Below are 15,224 nucleotides of genomic sequence, written 5' to 3' on the forward strand. Positions count from 1 at the left end.
TGGTAAAGCCAGCTTAAGGAGAAGAGGACTTCACTGTCACAAAGCTCTTTGGGTGGGGAGAGAGGTCAGGGGCCCAAAGGACTTTTATGGGGAGGGAAAGGAGGTACAGTGAGGCTACAGGCTGGGTGAAGGCTATGTCAGGTAGGGCTTGTGTCTAATCCAGAGCCTGGCAGTGGACCGCCACCCACTGGGGTCAGCTCCTGGATTTTCTTTTCAGATAGACTATTACTCTTCCCCAAGTTAACTTACATGCTTTGCCTTAGTTGATGAAAAATAAATATACTTTACCATAGAATTAAAGAAAGGAGGGGGTATTTCAGGGGTCACCAGATATTCTGTGTTCTAAAGAAAGCTCATTCAGCAGTTAGCATGTGCGCTATTTAGGTGAGGTCCCTCTTTAGAATTTAGAATACCAGGCAAAAGGAAATAGGGAGGGCAGAAGGACAAAAGGTAAGGGGGAAATGGAGGACAATTCCTGTTACATTCTGATCATAAGGTCAATGAATTGAGAGGCGGAGTAGGAACAGGATTGGGGTGTGAGTCACATGCAGCCCAAGGAATGGAGAAACAGAAAAGCCCTGAGTAAGCAGAGATTGGTCCACAGAGACAATGGAGCAGCTGCACTGATGGCCGTGCGCTGGGAGAACATGGAGCCTGGGGAGGAGAGGTGGAGAGATGCAGCAACCGCCTGAGAGCCCATGGCTTCCCGGTTCCTGGGTCCAGCCCCCGTGCGACCTGCCTGTGCATCCTTCCCGTGAGAGTGTTGAAGAAGGCGAGCCCCAATGGAAAGCTCACAGTCTACCTGGGAAAGCGGGACTTTGTGGACCACATTGACCTTGTGGACCCTGTTGATGGTGTGGTCCTGGTGGATCCTGAGTATCTCAAGGAGAGGAGAGTCTATGTGACACTGACCTGCGCCTTCCGCTATGGCCAGGAGGACCTGGATGTCCTGGGCCTGACCTTTCGCAAAGACCTGTTTGTGGCCAATGTGCAGTCCTTCCTGCCGGCCCCCGAGGACAAGAAGCCCCTGACGCAGCTGCAGGAGCGCCTGATCAAGAAGCTGGGCGAGCATGCCTACCCCTTCACCTTTGAGATCCCTCCAAACCTCCCATGCTCCGTGACATTGCAACCAGGGCCTGAAGACACAGGGAAGGCCTGTGGTGTGGACTATGAAGTCAAAGCCTTCTGTGCTGAGAACCTGGAGGAGAAGATCCATAAGAGGAATTCTGTGCGTCTGGTCATCCGGAAGGTTCAGTAGGCCCCAGAGAGGCCTGGCCCCCAGCCCACAGCCGAGACCACCAGGCAGTTCCTCATGTCGGACAAGCCCCTGCACCTGGAAACCTCCCTGGACAAGGAGATGTGTTACCATGGGGAACCCATCAGCGTCAATGTCCATGTCACCAACAACACCAATAAGACCGTAAAGAAGATCAAGATCTCAGTGCGCCAGTATGCGGACATCTGCCTTTTCAACACAGCACAGTACAAGTGTCCTGTTGCCATGGAGGAGGCTGATGACACTGTGGCACCCAGTTCAACATTCTGCAAAGTTTACACGCTGACTCCCTTCCTGGCCAATAACCGAGAGAAGCGGGGCCTTGCACTGGGTGGGAAACTCAAGCGCGAAGACACGAACTTGGCCTCCAGCACCCTGTTGAGGGAAGGTGCCAACCGTGAGATCCTGGGGATCATTGTTTCCTACAAAATGAAGGTGAAGCTGGTGGTGTCTCGGGGCGGTGATGTGGCTGTGGAACTGCCCTTCACCTTAATGCACCCCAAGCCCAAAGAGGAACCTCCACATCGAGAAGTTCCAGAGAACGAGGCGCCAGTAGACACCAGTCTCATAGAACTTGACACGAATGATGACGACATTGTGTTTGAGGACTTTGCTCGCCAGAGACTGAAAGGCCTGCAGGATGACAAGGAGGAAGAGGAGGATGGCACCGGCTCTCCACACCTCAACAACAGATAGACTGAGGCGGCCCGTGCCCGCAGCTCCAGGGCCACTCTCTTGCATTAGGATGCTTACTTGTCTTCTTCCTGTTCTGGTTTCCCTCCCCTTTGTTCTTCCAGTTTCAACTAGGGAACCCCAAGTGGTCTTCCAGGTCACGGTGATGAACCTCTGGCCTCAGGATTGGCCCCACGTCACCATGCCAACAATGCGCCAATTTCACCTCTTTCCTCAGTCCACCGTTCCACCCCACCCCCTTTTCATGCTCATTCCCAGAAAGGCCACCACAGCCCTGGCCTTGGGATTCGGCCCGAGATGGGGAGTGGGAAGGGGAGGGTGGGGCTGGAGGGGCTCTGTGGTGGTGGGTGTGAGGGTTTGGAGGAGTGGGCATGAGGGCCCAAGACACATGAGAAGATGTCCCCAGTCCCACCTGGTAACAGTTCTGGCAGCTAAAAGATGACTTTATTGAAGGCCACCCCCTCCTGACTGCAGGGGCAGAACCGTGGATAGATTCTTAATGCCTTTTTGCAGTTTGGACCCACCACAGACCTCTCCCCCTCCCACTTCATGCTTGGCCTGTGTCCCTGTGTCTGAGAGTGACATTGATGAAGCTCGTAGGCTCATAGACCCAGAAGTGGAGAAAAGCCACAGACTGACTTCTTTACCAGCAGACACCTAGACAGAGGCGAGCCTGTGAACTAGCCAGGTTTCTTTGGGGGTTGTCAGAATGAGCACCTTAGCTGCCTTGTATTGTGTGTGTGTGTTGGGGGTGGGGGACACTGAGTGTGCACATGTGCAGAAGGTGGGGCCCTTTAAGTGCCAGCCCCTGCAGAGGGAGTTTCTGAAGAGGTTTCCTGAGGGGGCTCTCAGAGGTGGGCAGAGGTGGGCAGAGGCGGGGAGTTGAGCCTGCCTTCTCCCTTCCTTCACAGACTTATGATTTTCTTATCACCAGGGAGAAAGTCCAGAGCAGCTGGTGCCACCAGCATCCCCGCTTCCTCCCTGTAGTCTTCCAAGACTGGGTTGGCCCTTCAGGTGGGGAGAGTGGCCACTGTCAAAGACAGTCCTTCCCCAGAACATAGCAGGCTCCATGGAGATGCCTTCCTGCAAAGGGAGGGAAGCTGCTCTTCTTTCCTTGGGGAATTGATGACCCCAGTAGTCCCCAGTGTCAAGGGTACCTAGTACCCATTGGCTGGTGTTGGTGTGATTGGGAACTGGGGTCTTTCCGAGGGCAACAGAGCAGATATGGATGATAAATATCAAGTGTCAAAAGGTAAAAAAAAAAAAAAAAAAGTCAATGAATCTGTGTCACAGAATCAGAGCATTGTATACATCCAGAATTTCTCCAAATATTTATCAGTGCTTTTTACATGCAAGTGGCCAGATTTGCAGGATATAAACTGGCTGTCAGTTTACAATTTAAGTAAGACACTATGTTACTGAAAGCTTGGTCCTTGTCCTGGATGCCAATCCATTAGTGGGGACACGGTTTTGAGAAAAAATGTTTATTGCTTTGCTAGCAAAGGAGAAGCACATGGGACTCTTGTCCTGGAGGCTGTGATTCTGCCCATCAAGGGAGTAGGGGGCTTTTAAAGAGATGATTCAAAGGCTACATTCCATATGTTCTGTCCAGAGTTATAATTTGGGAGAGACGGTCATTTTTTTCTTTCCTTCTTTCTTTCTTTCTTTTTTTTTGGTACTGGGAATTGAACCCAGAGGCACTTAACCACTGATTTTGATTTTTTATTTTTAATTTAGAGACAGGGTCTTAATAAATGCCTTAGGGCCCTGCTAAATTGCTGAGGCTGGCTTTGAAATCGCCTTCTGAGTCACTGGTATTACAGGTATGCGCCACCTGGCCTGGTCATAGTGATTTCTGCGATCTTCTGGTGCCATCCCCCAAATCTGAATTACTTCATTCCTGTGGTGGGTGTGTGCTCAAGGACAAAGAACTCTGGCTAGGATGGGGAAGAAAGGTAACCCCTTTCCATTTGAGATTGGGGGTGGAGTGGGGAAATTAGGGAGGAGCCCGGAGAGAGGAAGAGAAAGATGTGTCCGTTTTAAAAATAAGTCACAGTAGCAGAGCAGCAAGGACTATATTCAAAGCATGAAACACTGTTAGAAGTAGACATTTTAAAAATAAAAGGCTTCACAACCACTTCATTAATTAAAATCGTTAATTACCTAAAGGAGTTTTTATTAAGGGTTGCAAAAGGTCATGGAAGGAGGTCATTGGAGGCTTTTCTGGATCAGTGATTTTTATCTGAAGTTGAAATATAATACACTAATTAGTGATGAGAGGGAGGGACAGCAGTAGGGCAAGAACCGAGCAGCTGTTGTGACCCTGGAAGGGGCCCTGAAATTTTGCATTTCCTTTGCTGTAGCTTATGAATACAGACACAAGCTATATATATTTCAGAAGAATAGAGAGCCAGTTATGTCAAAAATAGATCAGGAATTGCATCCATGGTTCTCACATCTGGTTAACAAAATCAACTGGTGACCAATAAAATACTGAAGCCCAGGCTTTCAACAGTTCTGTTCTCCCCAGGTGAGCGGGCACAGCTGTACCAGTGGCCACCTCATATTTTGAATATAACCCTGGTCTGCCAGTGAAGCTGACTTTAAAATGGACATGTTTTCTTTTCCTTTTCTCTGTCTCCTCCTCCCTAACCTGGGGGTGAGGAACAGGATTACCTTTTTTCCCATCCTAGCCAAATTGTCTGCCTATGAGCCTATGAGCACACACCCACCACAGGAACCAAGTAATTCAGACTTCTGGGATAGGGTAAGAGGATCTAAGAAATGGCTATCTCCCAAATTAACAAGTGAATCACAGTTCCCCACAGGGAACACCTGGCGTGAATCTCTTCTTTAAAAACCCTGTGTTCTGGTGTGGGGTTGTGGCCCAGTGGCAGAGCACTTGCCTAGCTCCCGTGAGACCCTGGGTTCAATTCCCAGCACCACATATAAGTAAATAAATAAAAATAAAGTTCCATCAACAAGTAAAAAAATTAACAAAACAAAACCCTGTGTTCTCCCTGATGAGCAGAATCACAGCATCTGGGACAGGAGGCTCCTGTGCTTCTCCTTTGCTAGCAAAGCAATAAAAACTTCTTTTTCCTTTTACTCAAAACTGTGACCTCATTATTGGATTGGCATTAGTGACAGCCAAGATTGAGAACCTCGGACTGGGGGACCCATGTTCTGAAGGGTCCTTGGCCAGTGTCGTCTTATTTTCTCTCTTTTCCTGTCACTTTTAGGGACACAATAAAAAAAAAAAATCCCTTAAATCTAGACTCATTGTAGAATCATGCTTCTGAGGAGCACTCTAGAGCATTTTCCTTGGAAAACTCTCTTTCCTTTTCTGTGAGTAGGTGTCTTTGTCTCCTTGTCTCCTCATTTCTCATCCTTCTCCATTCCCAGGTCTGAGACCATGAATGTCAGTCACTGACATTTCTAGGCCCAAATGGTGGCTCCTTGAGTTACTAACTGCTTGCTTAGAGAAACATCTTCAGGGTAAACAAAAAAGAAAGGAGGATTACTAATTAAATCTCAAAGGGGAGGGTGTTCATTTAGAGGGAGGATGTACAGCTGGTAACATAGGCCATTCTCTTTTCAGGCAGGAGTTATATGCTGGGATGGGAGAGGGAAGCCCTGCCACCCTTTCCTGTGTGGTATCTCAGGCCTCGTACTGCAGTTGTGCTGCTATCGAGAGGCTCCTTTCTGTGTATGTCAGCAGTCTTGAAAACAGTGCTGCTCCCTGCTTGTGTTTACCTCCTTTCTTCCCTGGAGAACTTCTAGCCAGGTGATCTACCAGTGTTCCTGCCTAATGACCTTGTTTCATCCACAGGGCGAACTCTGTTGGAGAAGCTGTTCAGCCAGCAGGAGAACGGGCCTCCAGAAGAAGCAGAGAAATTTTGCTCACGGATCATTGCCATGGGTCTTCTACTTCCTTTTAGTGACTGCTTCAGGGAACCATGTCATCAGAATGCCCAGTCAAGTTCTGCTCCATTTGATGTAAGTAGGAGAATTCTCTTCTGTTTGCGAGGTGGATTGCAGTGGAAATAGCGACTGTGATGTGTGTCTGCCAGCTCATCCTATAATTTATAAACACATGTGACACAAGTCTTCCTCCCCTGGGTCACTCAATAGTTCAGTTTGTCTATTTCTATGTTTGACTAGAGCATTAAGTACATTTGCCAAACCTCCTTTTTTTAACAGATAGTTTTCTAGCCTGCTTTAATCAGCAATGATTTTAAGATGACATTTAAACTCTTTTTGATGAGGTTGGGGATCAAATCCAGACAGTAGGCAAGTGTTCTACCACTGAGCTGCACCCACAGCTCGTCAGGGAGATTTAAAAATGACTATTAGTATTTCTGACTTTGCTGGTCATAGGCATTCCTTCAGAAGCAGCTCCATAGGACAAAGAATTCCCAGTGGGCCGCCTGTTTCCATGGGCCTAGAATGCTGTTTCAATGCGTTCCCAACTCATCTATGTACTAAATATTATGAAGCAGCATTGTCTGCTTTCTCCCCCAGCTCACATTCACCAAGAATTAATACTGCTGACCAGTAATTTGAATGGTATGTTCATAATTCATAACAAATATTAGCACAGCTGGATTATCATTGTCAAGCCAGAGTACTGCTGATCTTTCTCAGGTATGTGGTGCATGTAAGACATGGGTTGTGATACATGAGATACGTGTGAATTACTTATGAGAAAATGGAATCTCTGGTTTTCACTTGTGCAGAGTCCAGGATTTGAGTATTTGAGAGCAAGGGGTTCTTATCCACAAGGGTTAATATTATTTGATCCATTATTGCCAACTACCTGCTCTTATCAACCTTCTTCAACATATATGCTGTGATTCAGGGAGCGAAGTAATGGGGAGTTTTAAATGACAGTGAAAAATATGGAAGTAAATAATAAAGGGTCTACATTTGCCTGTTCTTCCTCTTCTCACCCACTACAACCTGCAGTCTTCCTCTATCTCCCTTTAGTATTAGCCAAATAATTGCATAAAATATTCTGAGGTCTTCTCATCTGAAAGAAAAATCTCCAGGTAATGTTACAACTTATGACTTCCTTCTTAAGATTAATTTAGGGCTGGGAATATAGCTCAGTTTATAGAGTGCTTGCCTTGTAAGCACAAAGCCCTGGGTTCAATCCCCAGCACCTCAAAAAAAAAAAAAAAAAAAAAAAAAAAGATTAACTATTTCCTACTGCAGTTTATTTGTTTATTTTTAATGACCCGGTGGCCAGTCATTGCTAGGTAGATCTTTTCTTCCTATTGGAAGAATTGGATAATTTCAATTTTTTCCTCCCTTCTCTTCTTTGACAGGTCTCTATTATTTAGAGACAGAATGGGAGGACTATGGTGTCTTAAGTGTTGTAGGGCTGTGTTCTGGAAGATATATCAATTTAGCAAGTTGGAATTATAATAAATACAGTACAGAGAAAGGCAAATGCTAGCTGTGTCTAGCACTTGCTTTTTGATTAAAACTATTCCCAAATTAACTACATTTTCTTCTGTAAAGCTCAGAATTAGTCTTGTCAGTCAATAAATGTGGGATTAGAGTAAATAGGATAACCCTATTTTTCTCTCTTTAAATTTTTCTTATTATGTGTTTGTTTTGTGGTGCTGGGGATGAATCCAGGGCCTCCTGCATGCTAGGCAAGTGCTCTACCACTGTACTGTAACCCTAGACTTTGTCTTTTTAAAAATCAACTATCCTATCCTGCTTACTTCTTAAATCTCACCCTATTCCATCCTTATCTTAGAGATTAATAACTTTTTTTAGCTATGTTATTCTGGGGGACAGTTGGATGTGGCATAATGAGAGAAAAACAAACAAATAACATTCCTTAATATCCTAGGCAACAAACTCCTCAAGAAGGAGTTTCTTCCCCCAATTTGATGCAATTTTATTTTCTCCTTACCATATTCATTCATTCTCTCCTCCCCCCACCAAACAGAACACAAACTAAGAAATTAAAGGCATTCTCAGTGCATTTTTAAATGCATTTAAATAGCAGTTCAGCAACAGAACCATACATTTATTAAACACAAAGATTTTCTTTAAAACCCAGAGAAGTACTAATACAGGGGGCCAGAAGATGGAGGTATCAGTGGAGGATGGAAGGAAGGTGCTTATCTCTAGGGAGAGAAGTTTGTGATAATTAGTCTCTCTGTTGAAAGTAGCTTTTGGGAGCATTTCTAACCAACAATTCTCTTGTAGTCATTTGCCCTTCAAGAAGGAGTGCCCCATAGGAATAAGCTCACAACTGGCACCTTTCCCATCCCCCAGCATTGTAACTTTATTTCCTAACAGTAACCTGCCCCTTTCCCTTCTATAATTAAAGTAAAAAAGTTTTTTTTTTTTTTTTTTTTGATACTGGGGATTGATCTCAGGAGCACTTCGTTACTGAGCCATGTCTCTATCCCTTTTTATTTTTTATTTTGATACTGGCTCTCCTTAAATTGCCCAGGTTGGCCTCAAACTTGCCATGCTCTTGTCTCAGCCTCCCAAATTGCTGGGATTGCAGGTATGTGTAAGAACCCAGAAACCACTCCAGATGCGGGACTCATATAAGAGAGTTTATTAAGCAAACAGGCAGTGTCTCCTTGCAGGGTAAGAGATAAAATGAGAGAAAAAGAGAGAGCGAGCATGTGCAAGAGAGAGTGAAAGCCAGGAGGAGAGAGGAAATGGTGGGGGAGCCATTCTTAAGCAGTGGAATTTCGTGGGCTAATAACAAAGGACCAATGGTGAGGAGGTTCGTGGGCTAACAATCTGGACCAATTACTGAGAAGAAGATTTGCAGGCTGACTGATGAAACAATAGCTAGCTAGGATGTTCACAGACTGACAAGCTGGGCTATGGGAGGTGGAGAAATGGCTGCAGCGTAAAGGGGGAACAGCTTTATGTTATATTCCTCTGTTTTTGTTTTTATAAGAAGATCTTTTTTTGTTCTCCAGTTCTCTCCCTCATTATCTCTCCTTCCTGCCTATGTGACTAGGCCTGGTTTTGCAGATGAGATGTAAAAAGTGAGAAGTGGAAGGGGCAGAGGGAGAGCCAAAGTAATTCAGCCAGGCAAGGGCCCAGGGGGTGTTAATTAGCAGCTCCTTGCTTGCAGTCCTTGATAAGGGCAGGGAAATTTGGTAATCAATGGGCTCTGAAGATCCTTGACATTCCATTCTCCCAGAGGCAGTCTCCAACTTCCAGATGCAGATGGCTTTCATGGCCTCCATTTCCTTGATTTGACCGATCCCCTAGTCCTACACTAACTCCCTGACCCCAATTCTGGCTTCATTCCACCCCTCTAGTTTTAGGAACTCCTTATTACTGTAAGGAAGTGGGGCAATGGCTGCTCTGGCCTCTTCAAGCTGGAAGGGGGCAGCATGGGGCAAGCAGTTTGGAGTTCCCTTTTAGAAATTGGGTCAATTGAGGGGTCCATGGTAGAAGTCTGGTTGGGGAAGAGCAGGTTGTAAAGTCATCTGGGGGTGGGTGCTTCTATGAGAGAAGAACAAAAAGACATGAATACTGAAATGAGATTAATACAAGGTAAATATTGCAGAATCTGGAACCTGTCAATGAATATCATGAAGATGACAGAAGTCAATAATCCCTCACCAGAAGGTGGAAGAACTGAGAAATTTTTCCCATAATAAGGCCTAACAAAGGCTGGAGGGGACAAAGCCTTTATTTGGGAACTTTAACATTGTCCAGGTTATCAGGAATGTAAACACAACATTTAACTCTTAATATCATTGATGTCACCAGAAAATATAGTTAAGCTACTTAATGTCATCTGATTTTTGTAAAATATCCTTTTATTGGTATGACCTGTGTTTAAGAGATCTCTATATTTCTGTTACTTAGGGCTAGATAATCATACTAGCAAACATAGATCAAGCCTACCTGCGTAGCTTAGGAAGGTCTGCAGGCCTTAGACTGACTAAAAATTCCTGACTTGATCAGTTTCTCTTAATATTTATTAAGCACATTTGCCTAAGAATCTCTCTTTTGTAGCTTCCAATCTTTATTCTAGTGGGAAAACACAAGTGTATATTTAAGTTACATTTAACTATTATTTCTTTTAAATGCCCAACAATGGCTATATTTTGGTTTTAACTGTTTTGCTAAGTGTTTAAGATCAAGCTGGTCAAATTGACCTGTTCTGTCTGTTAAGAGTCAACTGAGTTCCCACAGGGGTCACTCATGGGGAACTTGAGAGCAACTTCTTAGCTCCGTTAGTGCTGTCCATTAGGCAGGATGTCCTTGATGAGGTAGGCCCCTTGGAAGCATCAAGGATGTCTCCCTTTTCCAATGACTCTCCTCTGCAGCAGGTGCACTGATTGGCTTTTCACTCTCCAGAGGTCTCATCAATCTCCTGATAGGGAGGTTGTGTGGTCCAGAGTTGCAAAACTCCTTAGAGAAGTTCTCTTGTTTCGTGGATTCAGGCTGACTTTGAGGGCAAGATCCAAATACTGCTTTTTCTTGGCCTCTGTATTTAATTTCAACCTCTAAGTTTGATCTTAACCATCCAACAAGCCAGTCTCACCAGTAAGAGTACTGAGCTTTAACTTCAACATCTGTAGCTTTACAGTTATTTACCCTATTTTTTTTTAAGTGGAGTCTGTATTAGTACTGGAGGTTACCACTACATACTATCTGTTCTGTAGGTGATGGCTTATTATCACAAGTTACCTATGTTGTATGTTCTTAAAGCAGCTACTTCTGTAAAACATTAACAGTTAACAGTTTTAATAGCTATCTTGAATTTTGACTGAGCTATTATAAACATCAACATTTTATTAGTTTGACCACCTAGAGACTTGTGAGTTAATTTTAAAGACATTTTATTTTCATTAGTTTACCCAATTTAAATTGAACCTTTTAAAATCATGTGAATTAAAGGTATTTGGATCTGTTTTTTATATTTTAATTTTATGCATGCTTATATTTAGTTGCACATAGAGAGACAACATGATATACACATAACAAAAAAGCAAAGGCCTTGTAACATTTATCTCCATTGCAATGTAATAGATGTTCAAAAATAACTCTATAGTTGGATAAAAAGAACTGATCAAAAACAGTCATGAACTCAAAAAATATAGAATTTAAGGGAATAAAAACAAGAGTCCTGGAAAAACTTTTTTGCTGTTTTTTTTTTTTGATTTGAGACCGTCTCCTATTGAGCTTTCAGGCTTCTGCTATTTACATTTCAATGTAAGCCTTGACTGAGATCTGAAAGGAGCTGAGATAACAGGTTCTATCAGAAACTTGATGCCTAGGGCATTTTAACCCTTTTTCCTGGTTAGTGATCAACTCAGGTTTGGATGCAGAAAATTGTGAAACATTATCTCCCACTACCTGTGAGGAATGGGACTGCTATATCATACTCCTTACTGTGACATGCCACTGACTGTTGGGCTGGTTACTCCCTCCACACCAGCCACCTCCCTTAGGGGGACTACAATATGTACGTGGCAGGAGGACTGGGTGGGCTGGGCAGGGGAATGGAAGCAGAAACAGAATGGGATAAAGGAGATGGAGAAGCAGGGGCCAGAAGGGCCTCTCTCCCAGTGGACCAGTATGTGGGTGATTTATTAGCTGAGTCGAAGTCGGAGGAGAAGGAGGAGGGATTAAGTGGGGGAGAAGAAGCTAAAAGGAGGCATTTGAGTTTGCAGGAAGAGCAAAGAAGCACAAGAAAAGACTTGAAGATAAGAATTCCCTTTCCATCTGCCCGCTCACTTACAGAAGCTATGTGCCATTACGTGGCCATTTTGGATTGACTAATTAGGCCTGGGGTCAGGTAAAGGGGTTTGATTGTCTAGTAGACACCCCAGGGATGAATCTTCCAGACTGGAGGACCCAGATCCCATGGTGGAGACTGATACAGCCGAGTCAGTGTCCAGGGTGTCCCGAGATCACAGACTAGTCAGCTGGAGACAAGAAGGCAGTCCAGTGATGGGGTCATCACCCAAGCATCAGTGTGTGCCAGGCAAAAGCTGAGAGAGTTGAGGACCTGACGTCAGGATTTTTGAGAGTGAGAGTGAGCGCGAAGAGGAGCCTCAACCCTCAGACAGAATCTCCACCATAAAGATCAGCACCCCACCGTCAGGTAAGGTCAACTAAGGGGAACAGCCATAACTGCAAAAGTCGTGGATGGGGGAGCCCCTGTTCCTCAACCACCTCGAGGGTACTGGACCATCAATGGTCATGTCTCAGGTCAGCAGAGGAGTGTTTAAGCTGCCCTAGGGGAAAACTCACCAATCCAAAGGCTGGTGGTGAATGTGGAGAGCATCCAGGTGAATGGAATGTGAGACCAGTGTCTGGGGGTCGTGGGTGATGGATGGGATTCCACCCACCTAAGCAATGGTAGAAGAGCCCATCCGAGTCATGGCACCAATGTAAGAACCTAGAAAACACTCCAGACATGGGAACTCACATAAGAGAGTTTATTAAGCAAACAGGCAGAGTGTCTCCTTGTAGGGTAAGAGAGAAAATGAGAAAAAAAGAGAGCGAGAGAGCATGAGCAAGAGAGAGTGAAAGCCAGGAGGAGAGAGCATGAAAGTGAGGAGGAGGAGAGAGAGAAAATGGTGGGGGAGCTATTCTTAAGCAGTGGAATTTCACCAGCTAGTAACAAAGGAACAATGGTTGGCAAGGACGTATGTGGGCTAACAATCTGGACCAATTACTGAGAAGGAGACTTGCAGACTGACTGACGAACCAATAGCTAGCTAGGATGTTCACAGATTGACAAGCTAGGTTATGGGAGGCAGAGAAATGGCTGCAGCATAAAGGGTGGGGGAGAAGCTTTATATTATAGTATGCTCCACCACACATGGCTAGTAAAAAAGAATTTTGATGTGGGGATATTAAGGTGCAGTTTGTGGACTGGCCTACTTCAATTAAGCCTTTTGATTTTAGTCCTGTATTATCATATACATTTTGGATTATTGAGGACTATAGAAATATGAATGGAATTCCCATTGTAGCTGACATTTAACTTAAGTTTTTAAGAACTTTAAAAGACACAAATAGGTCTGAGTAATCATGTTAATTTATTTACGAATTTATTAAATATATTCTGTGTGACAGGTGTAATAAAAATCATTATAAAATAATACAGTAAAAGTGTGAGGCCTTAAAAAAAGAAAAGAAAGAAAAGAGCCCAGTGTGGTAGTCAATCCCTCAGCCTCCCATTTACTGAGAAAACTGAGGCAGCAGGATCATAAATTTGGGGTCAGCCCAGTCAATTTAGCAAGACTATTAAAATAAATAAATAAATAAAAGGCTGGGATGGGGGTGGTTGGTGGTAGATATAGCTCAGCTGTAAGTTGCTTGCTAACCATGTGTGAGGCCCTGGGTTCAATCCCCAGTAGCAACTGTCCCCCACCCTCATGTTGACCCCCCAAAGTTTGCAAACCAGGAAGAAGCAGTCATTGGTACAAAAAAAAAAAAAAAAAAGGAAGAAGTTTGGGTGAGGGAGCATATTAGAGAAAGTTCCTGGCTCCTACTCCTCTTCCTATGCAAATGAGGGATATTTGAAGTTCAATCCTGATTGATTGGTTTTATGTAAATGAAGGGTTCAAGCATGACCATTCCTGATTGGTCGATATTTGCATATGACTTAGCAAAATGAGACTTTCCAGAGGATAGGAGCCTGTTTATCCAACCACTAAAATGCCTCAGGTAAGGGCCACAAAGATCAGTGTATGGTTTCTCCAGGAACACAGAGTACATGTATGACCCCACAGTCAGCAAATGGCTGTCAGGCACCATTTTTAATTTTAGGGAGAGTTTACCACTTGGGACCCTTGTTGGAGATTCAACTTTTCCTTTTTTTTTTTTTTTTTTTTGGTGGGAGGGGGCACTGGGGACTGAACACAGGAATGCTTTGCCAAGGTACATCTCTCAGCCCTTTTCTTTTTTTATTTTGAGGCAAGGTCTTGCAAAGCCTTGGTTACAAGTCTTTTCTTGAACTTGCCAAAGCTGCCCTGGAACTTGAAATTCTCCTGCCCCAGCTTCCCAAGTAACTGGGATTGCAGGCATACACCCATGCACCCAAGTAAGATCCAGTTTTTCTTGTTCACATAGGCAATGTTTTAGGTTTTTTGAGATATTAGCAAGCAAGAGAGATGATATTCCTTTTCTCTTGAAATGTATGTCCTATTCAGGGTAGGGGAATGAAACAACAAATGAAAGCATAGGTAAATTTTTTTTTTTTTCAGATTATAACAAGTGCTGTGAAGGAAATAAACCTGAATAACTTGCTAGCATGAACAAGGTGGGGTAGGATGAATGCAAAGGGAGTCTCTCTGGGGACCTATGAGGCCCCCATGTGAAGAAAGGTCATTCCAGGCAACTCCAGATAAGTTCATAGTGCCATGAAGGAGCACAAGCATGACCTATATGGGGCACAGCATGAGAGGGTCTGTGTAGCTGAAGCTTAGAGAGATAGGGACTGAAAGGTCTCAGGAGCCAGAAAAGCAGTGTCTTAAAATCCATGGAAAAGTTGCACATGCCTACAATCCCAGGGATTCAGGAGGACTGCAAATTCTAGGCCAGCCTCAGCAATTTAGGAAGGCCCTTCTGAAAATGAAAAATAAAAAGGGATGAGGCTGGGGCTGGGGATATAGCTCAGTTGGTAGAGTGTTTGCAAGCACAAGGCCCTGGGTTCAAATCCCCAGCACCGCAAAAAAAAAAAAAAAAGGGATAAGGCTGTGGCTCAGTGGTTAAGTGCCCCTGGGTTAAATCCCCAGTACCAAAAAATCAGTCAATCCACATGGAAGGAATATGGTTTTTTTGTTTGTTTTTGGTTGTTGTCGTTGCTTTTAAGTCTGAAAGTGGGAACTTCTGGGAGGCCTTGTACAGGGGAAAAAAATTAAAATATTTGCTTTATATTTCATGTAGATCACTCTGCCTATTCTTTGGATACTAGGATGTAGGGATTGCAGTAGAAGCAGGAATACCAGGTGGGCTGTCGCGGTACTTGAGTGGGAGGTGGTGACAGCGGCTTGGGGTAGAATGGTGGCCAGAGAGATAGTTATATTTCAGGATAGGTTCTGGAGGTGGATCTGATGGGACTTCTGGTGTTAAGGATTCTGGTGGGTCAGATGCGGGAACCAAGGAAAAGAAGAAATCAGGAATGACTTCATGGTTTGGGATTGAAATAGGCGGGCAGATGGATGGTTGTACCATTTGCTGAGGATGGAGAAGACAGGTCCATTTTAGGAGGAAAATATAAGAACAGAAC

At 44.3% G+C, this 15,224-nt stretch overlaps 1 protein-coding gene and 1 pseudogene across 7 annotated transcripts in view; both read left to right on the forward strand.

The window, feature by feature from the left end:
- FMN2 (formin 2) overlaps positions 1-15,224 on the forward strand; it is a 361,252-nt gene that overhangs the window by 39,787 nt on the left and 306,241 nt on the right. For all 6 annotated transcript variants that reach the window (XR_013758044.1, XR_013758045.1, XM_079106095.1 and 3 more), the window contains exon 2: positions 5,802-5,968. Coding sequence is in view for 4 of the 6 variants with exons in the window: in XM_079106095.1 (XP_078962221.1) it covers positions 5,802-5,968 (167 nt within the window). In the remaining 2 variants the exon portion in view is untranslated. The remainder of the gene's footprint in view (positions 1-5,801; positions 5,969-15,224) is intronic.
- On the forward strand, positions 688-2,456 carry LOC306641213 (beta-arrestin-1-like; annotated as a pseudogene). Its single transcript has one exon. The product of its transcript is annotated as a beta-arrestin-1-like (transcript).

The sequence above is a fragment of the Sciurus vulgaris genome (assembly GCF_902686455.1).
Source record: "Sciurus vulgaris genome assembly, chromosome: 12".
NCBI lineage: Eukaryota > Metazoa > Chordata > Mammalia > Rodentia > Sciuridae > Sciurus > Sciurus vulgaris.